Source organism: Callospermophilus lateralis, chromosome 11 (assembly GCF_048772815.1).
Source record: "Callospermophilus lateralis isolate mCalLat2 chromosome 11, mCalLat2.hap1, whole genome shotgun sequence".
In the NCBI taxonomy this organism is placed as follows: domain Eukaryota; kingdom Metazoa; phylum Chordata; class Mammalia; order Rodentia; family Sciuridae; genus Callospermophilus; species Callospermophilus lateralis.
In genome coordinates this window covers 32,226,718-32,243,596 of record NC_135315.1, presented here as the reverse complement: position 1 = coordinate 32,243,596, position 16,879 = coordinate 32,226,718, and the positions used below count along the sequence as shown (strand labels likewise).

Below are 16,879 nucleotides of genomic sequence, written 5' to 3'. Positions count from 1 at the left end.
ACGCTCAACCATGGGGCCCTAGAGGAAGTAGTAGTAACCTTGGGAAAAACTATTGGACAGGGCTCAGGAATCAGAGCTGGGCTAATTACCACTGGGACCAAGGGAGAAATAGGAGTTGTTAAAAAGTTTCTGTACGTCTCAAAACATACTCTTTGAGAGGTCTTCCTTAGGGACCCAGAGTACCAAGAACACTGGTAATTTTAGAGATTTTTGGAATGTGGAATTTGCAGGAAAACATCCAGAAGGATGAGACCATCTCCCAAAGAAATGGATTCTCCAGTAGTTTTAGAAGAAACTATTTCTTAAATCATTGATTCTTACTCTTGAAAGAATCACCTGAGGGGCTGGGGATGTGGCTCAAGTGGTAACACACTGGCCTGGCATGCGCGGGGCACTGGGTTCGATCCTCAGCACCACATAAAAAGTAAAATAAAGATGTCGTGATCACCGAAAACTAAAAAATAAATATTAAAAAAAATTCTCTCTTTCTCTCTCTCTCTCTCTCTCTCTCTCTCTCTCTCTCTCTTAAAAAAAAAAAAATCTACATTAAAAAAAAAAAAAAGAATCACCTGAAGGTTTGTTATTAGACTGGTGTGCCCAGCCCAGACTTTCTCATTTGGCAGGTCAGTGGTAAGGCTAAGAATCTTACAAACCCAAGGCATTTGTAACGAGTTTTCTCGTAAATTTGTAAATACTGGTGCATTTGTTCTAGGGAAGGGATATTGAGAACCTCTAACTTGCTCCTCAGCATGATGGACAGTTCTCCTGTGACTTTGTCAAACTAAATGATTTGATTTTCCTTTCTTCTCTTTCTCCTTATTTTAAATTGAAATGATCTTTACTCAGGCAATCATAGATAGGAAATTGTTTGTATACTACAAAAGAAATTAATATCCCATAAACCATGTCCTTCTTTTTGCCAACCAGACCACCACAGTTAATTCACCACTCATATCCAATTCTATTTGCACCAGCAATAAGGTGCTTGCATTCTTCACATGTTAATTATTACCCTTGTTAATACAGTAGTTAGTATAGGAAACCCATAGATGCTCTCATTATGAGGAATTGATTAAAAAAAATTCAATTTAACTAGAATTATAAATTTGATGTGATGTAAAAATGGTGTAACTTCTTAAGCAGAGTTCTCTTCCTAGTGAGGAAGATTCCACCTCTACATGAAAAGAATGAGAGCATCATATTGTGAGGAAGAGCATGCTGGATGGAAGTTGCCAATGTGGATATCTTGGAAAAATACAGAATGGCACAAACCAGATTTTTAATTTCCAAGATTTTTTTTCTCATTCCTGATTATACCTTTATGAAATGCAATCTAATTTCGTGAATCTTGTTTTGTTAAAGCTTTTACAAAGTGTCCCTTTCCCTGTCTTGATTATATTCATGTTAATCACCTGGTTGTGATATGATAGTATAGTTTTGCAAGATATATATCTGTCTCAGCCTGTTTGGACTGCTACAGTGGCACACCATACACTCAGTGGCAACAGAAATTTATCTCTTATGGTTCTAAAGCCTGGGATATCTGAAATCAAGGCACTGATATATCAGGCATCTCATGAAGGTTCTGGCTTACAGAGCTGACTTCTCCTTGTGTCCTCATGTAGTGGAAGGAAGAGGGAATTCTCCAGGGTCTCTCTTATAAGGGCGCTAATCCCATTCATGAGGGCTCCACCCTCATGTCTTAATCACCAACCAGGATACCATTACATGGGCTATTAATGTTTCAACATTTAGATTTGGTGGGGCACAGACAGTAGTTACCATCAGAAGAAACTGGATCAAGGGTACATGAGAGCTCTGTTATTTCTTACAACTTCAGGTGAATCTACAATTACTTTTAAATGAAAGTTAATTAAAATCTTTTTTTTTTAAGTTTTCTTCTTTTGCTTAAATTATTTTTGTTTTCTTATAGTTCATTTTTTTTTCAGTTTCTTGGGCTTTTAAGTTTTGTTTTAGTGTCTATCTTTGATGTTCATGTTAGCGTCTATCTTTTATCTTTTATATTGTTATTCATGGGTCTGACAGGCTCTGGTTAACATTTAAAATTAAACCTGAAAATGCTGACTGGAAGCACTGTGTGCATGATCAGGGTTGAGAACCTGTAGGTCTCCCAAAGCTGATCAGGTCCGTTGTTTTACCAAATGATCCCTGAGTGCCAATTTGGAAAGATGTCCTGGAACTGTTTAGTAATCTCTAAATAGAATCCTTCTGGTTTTTCCGTAAGGGCTCAGATATTGGAGTTCTGCATTAGGGTGATGGAGAGAACTAGGAGTGGGGTTTTCTTTTGCCTGCATAAGCACCTTCCAGCCCCTGAGCCCACTAATCTTATTCATGTTATTTGTTGGCTTCATTAGGCCTATGGTTTTATGACCCCGGTACATGACAGAATTTTCTCATTGTCAAGATTTTCTCTTCCAGCTCATTGTGTCTCTTCCTGCTGTCAAAGGCTTAAAACTACCTGACAGACTCTGTTGTTTGCCATTCCCAATCCTTTATTTCTTTTTCATCTGGCTAAAATAACCAGATATTCACCTTTGTATTCCCCTTTATAGACTAGGATGACCATATGATGATGCTGGCCAACTTAGTCACGTAAGAATTCTACTGACGTGGTCTAGGAAAGTTTTCTTTCCCAATAAAAAAGAAAAAGTATATAAGTGCTTTCCTTCTTCTTTTATGCTGTGTTAATTTAATTTAATTTTAATTTTTGTGAAACTGGGGATTGAACCAAAGGCCTTGTGTATGCTAGGCAAGCACTTTACCACTGAGTTATATCCTCAGCTCTCTGAATTAATTTTAATATAAATATATGATTCATGAGGCTTTGGCAGGCATATTGCCATCATGTGGGGAAAAGTAAGGAATTGTAGAATAACCCACTAGAAGCCCTAACATTTTTGAGCTACTAAATAATCAACTTGAAATTTCCTGTTGTCTAGTCTTGTATTAGCATGAAATGACAACTTTCTCATTATCAAATCTGCTGTCATTTGATTTATCCTGTTATTTGCAGCCCAAACATCTTATTTATCTATATTTCAAAGGAGTTGTAACCATTGTTTTCTAAAGAATGCACACACCCATTTCAGCCACATCATATGGTAAACATCACATTTTAAGAGGGAGATGTTGTTGTACAAGAGTAAATGACAGAAGACTTGACCAGGATGGTGGAGTCAGGAAACTAATGCCAATGGGACAATCAAGGAAGTGCAGATATTTCATCTGGAGAACAGATAATTTGGAGGACGTGAAAAATATCATCAGATATTTTAGTGTGAAAGAGTGAAAAACCAACTCCCACCTTCTGTCCCTGAACAGTACAGGTTGCTCCATCATGGTCCACTTTGAAAAAAAGGAAGCTGAACTCAGGAAAGTCGCAACAACTCTGGGCATTTGCATGATCCCCACCCTATGTCTGCCTTGTCCACTCACCTGCCATCTGCCACTGTGGACCTCTGGACGGCTCTGATGCTGAATGCCCTCAACTGCCCACACCCCACCTGATAGAGAAGAAGGACTTTGGTTTACTTCCCCCAGCTTCACCTCCTTTCAGCAGGAAGCAGTTTGGAGATGTCATCACCCATTTTTCCATAGAAATGGAAAATAGGAATTGACAGTGGGGAAATGTAACAGTGGTCCACTTTATGCTTTGAGTATGACTCTTGCACTCTGCCATTGCAGCTTATTTTTTAAATAGATGTGTTTCTTTTTGTTCCTCTCTCCATGCTCCTCCCTAACCTCAGGGGAAACAGGATTACCTTTCTTCCCCATCCTAGGCAGAGTTACCCGTCTCTGAGCACACACCCACCACAGGATGGTGGGGATGGTACCAGAAGATCTCAGAAATGACTGTCTCCCAAATTAACAAACAAATTACAACTCCAACAGAACATGTGGAATGTAGCCTTCACACCACCTCTTTAAAAGCCCCCTGTTCCTGCTGATGGGAGAAGCACAGCATTTGGGACAGGACTCCCGTGTTTCTCTTTTGCTAGAAGAGCAATGAACCTTCTTTTTCCTTTTTCTCAAAATAAAATAAAATAAAAGGATGAAAAGCCTGTTCCCAGGGATCACACAGCTCAAATAAGACACAAAATCCACTTCCATTTCCCTCAGTGCTCATTTCCAAAGTTTGGCTATGAATATGGGGACATGTATGAAATGGAAAAGGAATAGATGTGAAGGAAGATAGTAAACTCATTTATGGCTTAGAGAGAAACCAAGAAGAGCCTAAGACTTTTATTTCTTGGATGAAATGATTGCTGGAAAGGAAATAGGAACAAAAAAGCTTCAGTAGTATCTTCTTAACTTTGGATCAATATTTGTTTGTTTGTTTTGGCTTAAACCAACACAACTTTATTATTTTTTGTTCAGGGGATGGAGTTCAGAGCTAACAGTGGATCTCAATGGCTAAAAGAAGATGCCAACACAACTGTGTTCTTTCTGGAAGTTATGGGACAGCCCCTTACCTTGCCATTTCCAGCTCCTGTGTTCCTGTATTTCATCTGAATTCCTCATTTCTTTTTTGTTTTATTTGTATTCTTTTTAAATTTTAATTTGTTATATATGACAACAGGATGTGTTACAATTCATATTACACATATAGAGCACAATTTTTCATATCTCTGGTTGTACACAAAGTAGCCTACCAACCAAGAAAAGACCAGGACTGGACGGATACACAGCTGAATTCTACAAGACCTTTAAAGAAGAATTAATAGCATTACTCTTCAATTTATTTCAGGAAATAGAAAAAGAGGCAGCACTTCCAAACTCATTCTAGGAAGCCAATATCACCCTGATTCCAAAACCAGGCAAAGACATATCCAAAAAGAAAAAGAAAGAAAGGAAAAGAAGAGAAAAAAGAAAAAAAGAAAGAAAACTTCAGACCGATATCTCTAATGAACATAGATGAAAAAAATTCTCAATAAAATTCTGGCAAATCAAATACAAAAAACATATCAAAAAGATAGTACATCATAATCAAGTGAGGTTCATTCCATGGATCAATATTATACAGAGACTTTCATGAAATTATGCATACCCTACAGACACAGAATAAATACACAGAAATAGAGAGAAATGAAAAATAGATTTTGAAATTGACAGAAGGAAAGAAATAGCAGTAGAGAGGAAAAAGTGAAATGGTCAAGATACTTGGAAAATTTAAAATGAATAATGTATATATTATAGCTTAGATATGAAGTGTTCTCCCGAAACTCAGGTGTGAGATGATACAAGAATTTGCAGGGGCAAAACGATCAGATTATGAGAGGTATAACTGAATCAGTGGATTAACGCACTGATATGGATTAACTGGGTGATAACTATAGGCAGGTAGGGTATGGCTGGAGCAAGTACGTCACTGAGGTGTGCCTTTGGGATTTCTGTTTCGTCCTCAGTGGGCGCTCTCTCGCGCTCTCGCTCGCTCTCTCTCTCTCTCTCTCTCTCTCTCTCTCTCCCCCTCTCTCCCTCTCTCCCTCTCTCCCTCTCTCTCCTCTGTTTCCTGGTTCCCATGTCCTGGGTTGCTCTGCTCTGCCATGCCCTTCCAACCTGATGTTTCATCTTGATCCCAGAGCTGTGAAGTCAGCCGACCATGGACTGAATCTCTGCAATCATGAGCCAAAATAAACTTTCCCTTCTCTAAGTTATTCTTGTTGAATATTTTGGTAACAGCAATGCAAAAACTGACTAAAACAACGATTGGTGCTGAAAGTGGGGATGTTGCTGAGACTAACTTGACAATGTAGTTCAGAAGCCTTTGGAACTGGTTTTCACAAAAGAGGAATTTTTGAAAAGCTTAGAGATACAAGGTGGAAGTTCTTTGGAATATTGTAAGTGGAGCTTAAAGGACAATTCTTGTGGGGGCTCAGAAGACCAGAATGCTGATAAGACTGTGGACAATAAACTCTGAACACATGAAGCTTCAGAGGTTGACTCTTGTTTAAAATTGGCTAGAGGACATTCATGTTCTGGCAAAGAATTGTCCACATTTTCCCCATGTTCTGAGATTTTTTTCTGTGATGCTAAACTTAAAGTGATGGACTAACTAACCTAGTGAAGGAAATTTCATGGAAGAACAATGTTCAAGTGGTAGCATGGATGTTGCTGTCATAATTAGGAGCAGAAACCAAAAGCAGAAGATTTGAAAACCTTGCTGTTTGGCCAGAAAAGCACACGTAAAACTGGGGCTAAGGAAGGTGTGGTTATTAAAGAGATTATAGCCACTAAAGAGGTGCTAAGTACTTTGAAGAGAACAATTGGAAAGATGGCTTGAAGGCATCTCAGGAATTGGCAAAACCACACTCAACACAGGTTCAAGACGGTAGAAGTAAAAATTCCTTTGAGAAAAGATGGTAATGGTAAATTTGAATTGTTAACTTTATTGGATTAAAAAATGCCAAGAATTAAGAGGCTTATGGGTGTGTCAATGAGGATGTGTGTAGGAATGATTGGCATTCCTGAAATGGAGGTCCTCTCTAAATGTGGTCAGCACTGTCTAATAGGATGATGGCTTGGATGTAATAAAAATTGGAAAGACAAGAAAGCAGCAGCAGATGCAAGCTCTATTCTTCTTGATTGCTGCTGCGATTCTCTGAGGATATTGAATTCTCACCTCTTCCCTCTTCCAAAGCAGACTCTGCCAGTGATTCTCAGAAGCTTTTGGTATCATATTTGGGTAGCACCGTTGATCTCTCTGGTTCTGAGGCTTCAGCCTCTTGGACTGTGCAGCTACTACTGGTTCTTCCAGCTCTCCATCCTACAGACGGCCACTGTGGACTATCCAGCTTCTGGTTGAGAAAGCCAACTTAATAAGTCCCCTTTTTATAATTATACTTCCTGTTAATTGTGTTCCTCTAGAGAACCCTGAGTAATACAGAGACCATGGGGGCACCCTTCTTGCACAAGGTGAAGGATGAGGGCAGGGAAGACCTAAGATATTGTTTCACCATACTTAGTCATTCAGATACTCAGAGGCTGCTACAGCCATGTTCCCAGGAGTCTCAAGTAGTGCTCAAGATTGTGGCAAATTTTGGCTTCAACAACATAGTGCTAATTCTGCAAGAGCAGGATCCTGGAGTTAAGGGGTCATGGATTTCCACCAAGATTTCAAAGGAAGTTCTGGGAAGCCAGGCAAAGTATAACAGGGTTGAAATCCCTGATACATGAAGATGTGAGAAGATAGCTGAAGCTACAGTGGAGACCCCTGAGATTAACACAGGACAGTACTATGGAACATCTGCTGATGAAAACTGCAGGAATCAAATACAGACAAGTCAATATAGAGGCCACTTGTGCTGCAACCAACAAGACCACAGGGTCAGGGCCACACAAGAACCTTGGAGAGAATATCACTTTGTCATGTGCCCCAGAGGCTGGATGTGAAGCTGCAGAACTTGTTTGCCCAGGTGGATTCTGGTCTTCTTTTGGTCCCATCCATTCTTTCTATACCACTATTTATCCCTTTTGGAATGGAAATACTTACTCTCTGCTGTTGTATATTGGGTATATGCAACTTGCTTTTGATCTTTACAGGGGAAAACATCCAAGGGTTTGCCTGGAGTCTCAGGTGAGATTTTGGCCTTGGAATTTTGGTAATACTGGGACTGTAAGACTATGGCAACTCTTAGAAATGGACTAATTTGTTAGTCCATTGTGAGATGGGTGTGAGTTATTGGGGGCTTGGGCAGAAGACTATGGTTTATATGTAAGGTGTCCCCCCAAAAGCTCATGTGTGAGACTATGCAAGGAAGTTTAGACGGGAAACAACAGGTTGATGAGAGCCTTCACCTAACCTGCGCATTAATCCACTGATATGGACTAACAGGGTGGTAACTTCAGGCCATCAGGGTATGGCTAGAAGAAGTAGGTCACTGGAGGCATGCCTTTGTGGTTATTTTGTCTTTGGTGAGCAGGGTGCTCCCCCACTCCTTTCTGGTTCCATCTTCTGAACTGATTTCCTCTGCCGTGCCCTTTCCCCATGACATTCTGCTTTAGCTGTGGCCCAGAGTTATGGAGTCTGCCAACCGTGGACTGAGCCTTGGAAACCATGAGCTGAAATATACTTTCCCTCCTCTAAATTATTCTTGTTGAATACTTTGGTCATGTTAACACAAGGCTGACTAAAACAGTATGCCCCCTGTCCTCAATATGATCTCATTCTAGAGTGGGAAGTTCAGGAGAAAGGCAAAGCAAAGCATGCATGGGGTACAGCCTGGGAACTAAAATCATTAACCCAGAGTTTGAACTTTAGTAGCCATGGTCCTGTACTCTTTGGCCTTTGTTCCCCAACCATATTATGCCATCCTTCTCTCAGCCACCCTGTCACTATCCAAAGGAAGGAAATATTAGGTTGGATAATGTCTTGGTTTATTATACTACTACCAAAAATATACCTGAGGCTCAGTAATTTATTAAGAACAGAAATTTATTTTCTCATAGCCCTGGAGGGTGAGAAGATCAAAATCAAATCCCTGGCAGGTTTGGTTGTCTGGAGAGGACTTCTCTTTGCTTCCAAAATGGTGCCTTCTTGCTGCAGCCTCTGGAGGGAAGGAATGCTGTGTCCTTGCACGGTTAAAAATGAAGGACAATCCCATTCACAAGGGAGAAACCCTGATGGCCTATTCTCCAAAGTCCCCACCTCTTAATATTGGCCAGTTGTCTTAAACCCATTTCTACTGCCATAACAAAACACCACAGATGGAGTAAATTATAAAGGAAAAATATATTCCTCACAGCTCGGGAGGCCAGGAAGTTTTACATCAAGTTGCCAGTATTGTATGAGGGTTTTCTGGCTGTGGGATGACATGGCAGAGGGCATCACCTGGAGAAAAGTGGTAGCATTAGAGTTCAGGTCACTCTTCCTGATTTTATAAAGCCATTAACGTCACCATGGGGGTGTCTTACCTCATCTAAGTACCAAAAAAGCTCTTCTTCCAAAAACCATCAACATATGAATTTGGATATTAAGTTTCCAAGTCATGAAATTTGGGGAAACACCATAGCAGGTAAGTAACATATTTTGAAGATTGTCCAGGAAGTATTTAGCAGAGAAAGAACAAAACCAAAGGGAAAGTGCCATTACAGGAAACACCTGGACAATGTTAAAAGTCAGAGCACACACACACACACACAAAAAAAAGTCAGAGCACTGCAAGGTGTGGTAGTGCACACCTGTAATTTCAGCATCTTGGGAGGCTAAGACAGGAGGATCACAAGGTCAGAGCTAGTCTCAGTGACTTAGCAAGGCACTGAGCAACTTAGTGAGACTTTGTCTCCAAAGGAAAAAAATAAAAAAGGGCTGGGGATGTGGCTCAGTGGTTAGGCACTCCTGGATTCAATCCCTGGCACCGAAAAAAAAAAAAAAAAAAGGAAAGAAATGGAAAAAGAGTCGGACTATTTCCTAAATACCATAGTGGAGAATGAGGTGAGGAGACAAGGAGCAGAAAAGAACATGATTGACCTGGAGTTGAGACAAAGCGGCTGATCATTCACCAGACATTCATCTATAGATGAGGAATTCTCAGGTTTTCCCTTGTGGTCCTGGGAGAGTCTGAGTTTCAGACACTATCCATATCTTCTGGCCCTAAACTTGAAGTCAGAGGAACAAACCTTTTCCCCTTACTTGCTGCTTACCTTTGAACAAGTCACCACTCCCTGAATTTTGTCATTCATAAAACTCTTTAATAATGATATATCCACCACCAATTTTATGGGGGGAAAGAAAACAAGATTAAAGTGTGAAAGTCCCTGACCTAGTACGTGACCCAGGAGGAAGTTTTTAAGAAATAGTGGTGTAATCTGATTTGTTGTACTTTATAAAGACTTGCTGCCGTCTTTTCACATGAGATAGCACAAGTTCAGAGTGAAGATATGTCTTGGAAGTCAGCCTATTTAAAGTTCACTCCCTGCTGCAAATCACCAGGCGTTTGCCTAGTCTCTTCATGGCTGCCTGCATCTCCTGGTTCCTCAGGGTATAGATCATGGGGTTGAGCATGGGAGTCATGACGGTGTAGCTGATGGACACAGCCTTGTCCAAGGGGAAGGGAGTGAAGGGCCGGGAGTAGATATAGATACAGGGAATGAAGATCATGGAAACCACAATGATGTGGGTGGTGCAGGTGGAAGCTGCCTTCCTCCTCGCCTGCCCCGAGTGGGACCTTAGCATCACCAGGATGACGGTGTAAGAGACGAGAAGGAGGAGGAACCAGATGAGAACCAGCATCCCACTGTTGGAGATCATGAGGAGCTCCAGGAGGGATGTGTCTGTGCATGCGAGTCTCAATACTTGGGGAACATCACAGTAGAAGTTATCCAGGACATTGGGGCCACAGTAAGGCAATGGGAGCATTAGAACCAGCTGGACAATGGAGTGGACAAAGCCCCCTGCCCAGGCAGCCACCACCAGCCCCACACACAATCGAGTGTTCATGATGGTGACGTAGTGGAGGGGCCGGGAGATGGCTATGTATCGGTCGTAGGCCATCACGGAGAGAAAGAAGACAGTCCCACCTCCCAAGAGGTGGAAGAAAAAGATCTGGGCCATGCATCCCTGGTAGGAGATGGTCTTGGTCTCATGAAAGAAGTCCACCAGCATCTTTGGGCAGGTGACTGTGGAATAGCAGAGGTCGATGACGGCCAGGTTTCGGAGCAGAAAATACATAGGCATGTGGAGCCGGGGGTCGAAAGTCACTGTAACCATGATAAGAATGTTTCCCACGACAGTGGTGATGTAGACAACTAGGAACACCAGGAACAGGAATTTCTGGAGCTCCCGGGTTTGTGAGAACCCTAAAAGGACAAACTCTGACACCCATGTGATGTTCTGTGGTCCCATGGGGTCTTCCCCATGTGCCTAGAGAAGAGCAAAGAAAAAGAAATCAAGAAAATTCAATTATTTTTCTTTTGAGTTGATCAAAGTCACCTCTGAGTGCCATTCTGAGATGCAGCTTAGGGGAGCCTTCCTTCCATGAGGATAAATACATATTTAAAGCATCAAGGGAAGTGTTGGTGTGTGGCAGCTTCAACAGCATGGCTTGGCCTCTCTGAGACAGCCCCTGTCCTCGGACCCTACACTCCCAACCCTCAACCTCCCACTTGATCACTGACTTCTGAAATGCCGAGAGCATACTTCATTATTTTATCTTATGCCCTTTATCCCCGCTAAGAGTATGACTGCCAGGCACAGTGGCACATACCTGTAATCCCAGCAACTGTGAAGGCTGAGGCAGGAGGATCCCAAGTTACAGGCCAGCCCCAGCAATATAGCAAGACCTGTCTCAAAATTAAAATTTTAAAAAGGGCTTGGGATATAGCTCAGTGGTAGAGAACCCCTGGAATGCAAAAAGGAGGGGTGTCTGTGAAAAGGGAGAAGACTGTGTGCAGCAAGATTGCAAACTGCTAGAAATGTCTGGAAAATGGTGATGCACACATTAAAATTCAGCACACTAGCAAGGTATTGTGGCACATGCCTGTGATCCCAGAGATTTGGGAGGTTAAGGCAGGAGGTTCGCAAGTTCAACCAGCCTCAGCAACTTAGTAAATCCCTAAGTAACTTAGCAATACCCTGTCTCAAATTTTTTTTAAAAATTTAAAAATTAAAAATAAGAGCGGGGAATGTGGTTTAGTGATTAAGTGACCATGGGTTCAATCCTTGGTACAAAAAAAAAAAAAAGTAAAAAGAAAACTCAATACACTATTCTCTCTATTTGGTACACTACTCTTTCTACCTGATGGGTATATAAATATTTCCATGGTAGACATAGGATGAAAAGTCAAGGGTACACTCATTTTGATTCTGACGTCTTTGTGTTACTTGAATATTTTTACTTTGAACAATGCACAAGTCATGGTGGAAAGAATGGATATGAAAATAATACATGCATGGATTTTATCACCTAGAAGTGTAGGTGATACAAAAAATGATTTTGTAATTCTTATAATTGTACATAAAATTTATATATAATATGCCAGATATAAATTTCACAAAACAAATTAAAAAATCATACCATCATTACCATCAGCCCACTCCCAAGTACCAGGTAGCACTCTCAATTCTCTCAGCAATTTACCTGTTAGTATAAATGAATTTCCATTCATTCATGAGAGCCAATTATGATCTTGAGAGATGTGATAGACATGCGCCTGATACTAGAAGATGCTCGTGAAATGTTGAATGATTCAAAACTTATCTTTTTAAAATATTCATGGCTTATTATTACCTATGGAGAAAGAATTCAAACTTATCTCAAATTCATCAGTCATTGAAGATGTTCAATTAAAATATAACAAGGGGCAATTCATTTCTTGAATTATCACATTGATAAATAATTTTTAAAACTTGTAAACTCAGCACTATTGAGAGTTTGGAGAAATATCAAATCACTGGTAGTGTAATCATTCTGAAGACAATTTGAAAATATGTTTTAAATCCATAAATGATTCGTACTCTCTGACCATTAATTTCTCTCTTGGGCATCCGCTTTTAAGAGAACAAAAATTAATTTTTTAAATGTATGGTCAAAGTTGTTCATCACAGCAATATAATATCAGTATAATATCAATAAGAAACAACGCAAATGCACAACTCTAAGACATGGGTTAAATTAAATGTAGTGCTTGTGAAATACTAGTTAGCAATAAACACATTTAATTATATGGGATTTTGTTTTACCATGTAGTGTGTTGTTTTAAATGCAGAATTATAAAACATTTTGTTAAAATATGTTATGTTTTATATGCTCTATGTATTTTATATATGTTATAAAGGCAAAGGAAAAAAAGAAAATCAAAATGTAACAATGTCAACAATCGTTACATCTGGTTGGTGGGACTGACTGAATACATATTTTTCTCCTTTATAATTTTTTTTATTTCTCATATTTTATAGTCATAAAATTTTAATAAAACCCCAAAGAAGTACTACAATAAAACCAAAAGGGAAACAAGATAAAGACTGAGCGGCTTCTCAGGGTTACCCAGCACCAGCACTGTCAAGGGCTAAGACAACCCAGGTGTGGAAGGGGCAGATTTCAGGGAACAGGAAACCTCAGAGCCCTGAGGAAAGTCAAGAGGAAAGAGAGGAGAAGAGAGGTGCAAGTGGTGGGGAGAGGAAATGTCCCCCGTGGACAGAAGGAACCAATTGCAGAACCACCTGGTTCCTTTCCTCCTGATAATCAGTTCTCCTTCACAGTTCCCAGGGTCTCTTTAATGGGCACATCCTGTTGGCAGCCACGGGTCCTTCCTCCTCCACATCCCTGTGCCATGTGGACCAGTGAGCTGTCATTATCATTCTGTAATCATTCTTTTATTTATTTATTTATTTATTTTTTTTGATGGTGCTGGGGATTGAACCCAGGGCCTTGTGCATGTGAGGCAAGAACTCTACCCACTGAGCTATACCCCAGCCCTCTGTAATCGTTCTTATCCCTTCTCTACCCCAACATCATTAGGCTCATTAGTTCTTCCTCTGCCTGACTCATCGCTATGGGCTTCCAAGTGCCTGCCTGCCTCTAGGTTGAGCTCCGTTTTAATCCACACTGTGCAATACAGCACATATGGAAACTTCCTAAAAGACATCTTCCCCTTTAGTTCAAAGTGCTTTCAAAAATTTCCATGGCTATTTATTGTCAGTGGAACAGGGCTCACATTTAGATGGGTCTTAGAGGCTTCCTCACCACTCGCCTCCTCTGTTTCTTTCTAGACCTATCTTCCACTTACTAGAAACCGTTTATTGTTCTAGTAGTTGTGATTGTCATCAGAGTAAACAGTTATTCAGTGTTTACTATGTGCCATGGTAAACATTTTAAGTATTATCCTATTTAATCCTCATATATTGGTCTGATGCTTATAAAGTATAGTACATGAATAATTCACATATATTTATACATAAAAGACCTGGGGCTTGAAGAGGGTAAATAACTTCCCCAGATCACACTGAAAATGAGTAGCAGAGTGGGGATTTAAGCCATGTCTGACTGGCCCCAGAATCCGCACTCCTACCACCGTTTTCTTCCTTTCTCCCCTCTAAGACTCCTCCACTCCAACCAAGCTGGTCTCCTCCTAGGTTCCTCTGTCTTAGTGCTTTTCACTGGGTCAGGGCCCTGCCCCACCGAAATTGCCTTCTAGAATTCTACCGCTCTTTTTAAAAATTTTTATTTTGTGGGTTCTTCTTAGTTAGACATGACAGCAGAATCCATTCTGATAAAATTATACAAGCACAGGATATATCTTATTCTAATTAAGACCCCATTCTTGTGGGTAGGCATGATGGGGGTTCACTTACGGAATTCCCTGTGTGTACATAGGAAAATTATGTTACATTTATGCTACTGTCTTTCCTATTGAAATCTACCCCTCTTTGAAGGCTCACTGACAGTTAGCTCTTCTATAACACTGCACATGTTGGCATTTTTCCATGAGGACAACCCTGTCTCATCATATGGATTGTAATTTCACTGCAAGTCCAGGAAGTTGAGTGTACCGGCGGCACCTGGAGCACACAGAGCCTTTCTACAAGTGGTTCCCAAATGAATGCTTGATTGCCTGATGGTGGATGGAGTGCTGCGATGGGCCAAACCACTGAGAGTTGAGAAGAGAGGAGACACTGGAAGACAGAGTGCAGTTTGAGAAATCTTGAAGGAAATCCAAGAATCCTACTTCCTAACTTGACCAGATTTGTGAACCTATAAGCATCATCTTAGCACTGTCAGCACTGTCTCTGCAAACTTGCAAGAATCTTTGGGAATGCTTCTCCTACCTACCTGCACAGAGAGTACATTTAGAGGGATTCTAGACAGGAAAGGAAATAATGAGATATAGGGGAAGGACACAAATGCACGGGGAAAGGGAAGGATTCCAGGCACCTTTCTGTTGTTCCTCAGTCATGTCTTCCACAGGTCTCTGCTTTTAGGAAATCAGTCCACGTGGTACAAAGAGGGAGCAGGGGAGGAGGAATACGTGGGCTCCAAAAATAAGAGAGAATCTACTCTGTGACAATTTGGGAACAATAATAGTTTTCAATAAACACAAGTTTTAAGAACAGGGAGGCTAAGGTGAAAGGGTGGAAGCAGGAAGGAATGAAACTCAGGAGTGAGTGGGAGAGGTGGTAGGCAGGAGAAGGAGGAAGGTGGAGAAAAAGAGGAGAACTAAAAAGGAAACACTAGGGGTGGGAAGTGTAAGAATAAGACCTGGTTGTATTTTCTCCTAGGGGTGGGAAGAAGCTGCATGGTGGATGTGGGAGGTGGGGGAAAGAACAGTGCATGTCTATATTCTGCTCTCTCTCCCACCTTCTGTCCTAAATTCCACCCAACACATAAACCAACGTAGACAAAAGTCTTAGTTCTAGATACACGTAGCTGTTCTCCAAATGTCATTGCCCCAGAATTCTTGCCCAGTGACTTCTTCATACCTTCCCCTCCCCACACTTGTCTTACCATAGGCTTTGGCAGGAGACTCTTCAGTGTTGACTTGACCACAGGAAGGACACTGGAGCCTCACCTACCTCCAGCCCAAAGTGGCCAGAGAGATTTAGAGCCTCCCATCTTCCTGGTCACCCTTGTCCTGCAGCTGTATTCTCTGTCCTCTCTCAGACCAGGAACACATATAGGATTGGCCTTAAGGGAAGGGATATTCCTCGGAGAACAAAACTTAGGCTTAATTCTTGAAGTGAAGCTGAGCTCAGTCTGCTGAAGGCAAAGGAGCAATGGGAGTTATTAAAAAGTCTGTGAGCTGTTGCATCAGATGCACACAATCACTGAGAGACTGTCTGGGGGCCAACACTTCAGGAGTATAGATCATAGGACCAAGATGAAGAATGAAAGCCCTGAAGGCATGTGAATTGCCAGGGAGGTGATGAGAACCAAAGTCCTTATGGTCAGCACCATGGACAGGGAAATGTGTTCACCTTCTATTGCCCTTGTAGTTGGAAAAGCCATCTATATCCTAGAACACTCCAGGTCACCCCATCCAGAGAAGCTCTGAAGCCTTTCTCACATATACTTCTCATCCCAACTTTTGAAATGTTCTCTTCACAGCCAGAGGGACCTTCTCAATATAAACTAAGTTCATTTATTCACATACCTTAAAAACCATTATTTAAAGTCAGGCATGGTGTCAGATGCCTGTAACTCCATTGACTCGGGAGGCTGAGGATCACAAGTTCAAAGTCAGCCTCGGTAATTTAGTGAGACTCCAAGCGACTTAATGAGACCATGTCTCAAAATGAAAAGTGTGAACTGTGATGAAGCACAGTGCTCCATGCAATACCCAGTGCCCCTGAATGCATTACCCAGTGCCAATAAAAATCATTTAAATGTACAATTCAGTGATATTTTCACAAGCTTATATATCACCACTGCTATTTAATTCCAGAATACTTTCATCACTCCTAAAAGAAACCTTGTATCCTTTAGTAGTCACTTTTCATTCTGCTCTCTCCCCAGTTCCTGGCAACCAGTAATTTTTTTTTGTCTCTATGGATTAATCTTTCCTGGACATTTTATATTAGTGGAAATGGGTTTTTGTGTAGGTCTTATTTCTTTCACTTGTGTTTTCAAATTTCATCTATGTTGCAACATATATCAATACTTCATTCCTTTTTTCCACATTTTATTGGTGTGTAATAGTTGTGCATAATGATGGAATTCATTGTTACATGTTTATACATGCACATGATATAACAATATAATTTGGCCAATGTCATTCCCCAGAATTTCCCCTGGTCCCTTTCCTCTCCTCTACTGGCCTCTCTTTCATTTCCATGGAATTCCCCCTCCTAAACACACACACACACACACACACACACACACACACACACACACATCTTTCTTTCTTTTTCTTTCTTCTCTAGCTTTAA

At 40.9% G+C, this 16,879-nt stretch overlaps 1 protein-coding gene across 1 annotated transcript; it reads right to left on the bottom strand.

The window, feature by feature from the left end:
* Window positions 1-9,925: 9,925 nt before the first annotated feature.
* LOC143409884 (olfactory receptor 4D1) lies at window positions 9,926-10,861 on the bottom strand. The gene has a single exon (XM_076870455.1). It carries the CDS (start codon window positions 10,859-10,861, stop codon window positions 9,926-9,928), a length of 936 nt encoding a protein of 311 aa, XP_076726570.1.
* Between the last annotated feature and the right edge of the window lie 6,018 nt (window positions 10,862-16,879).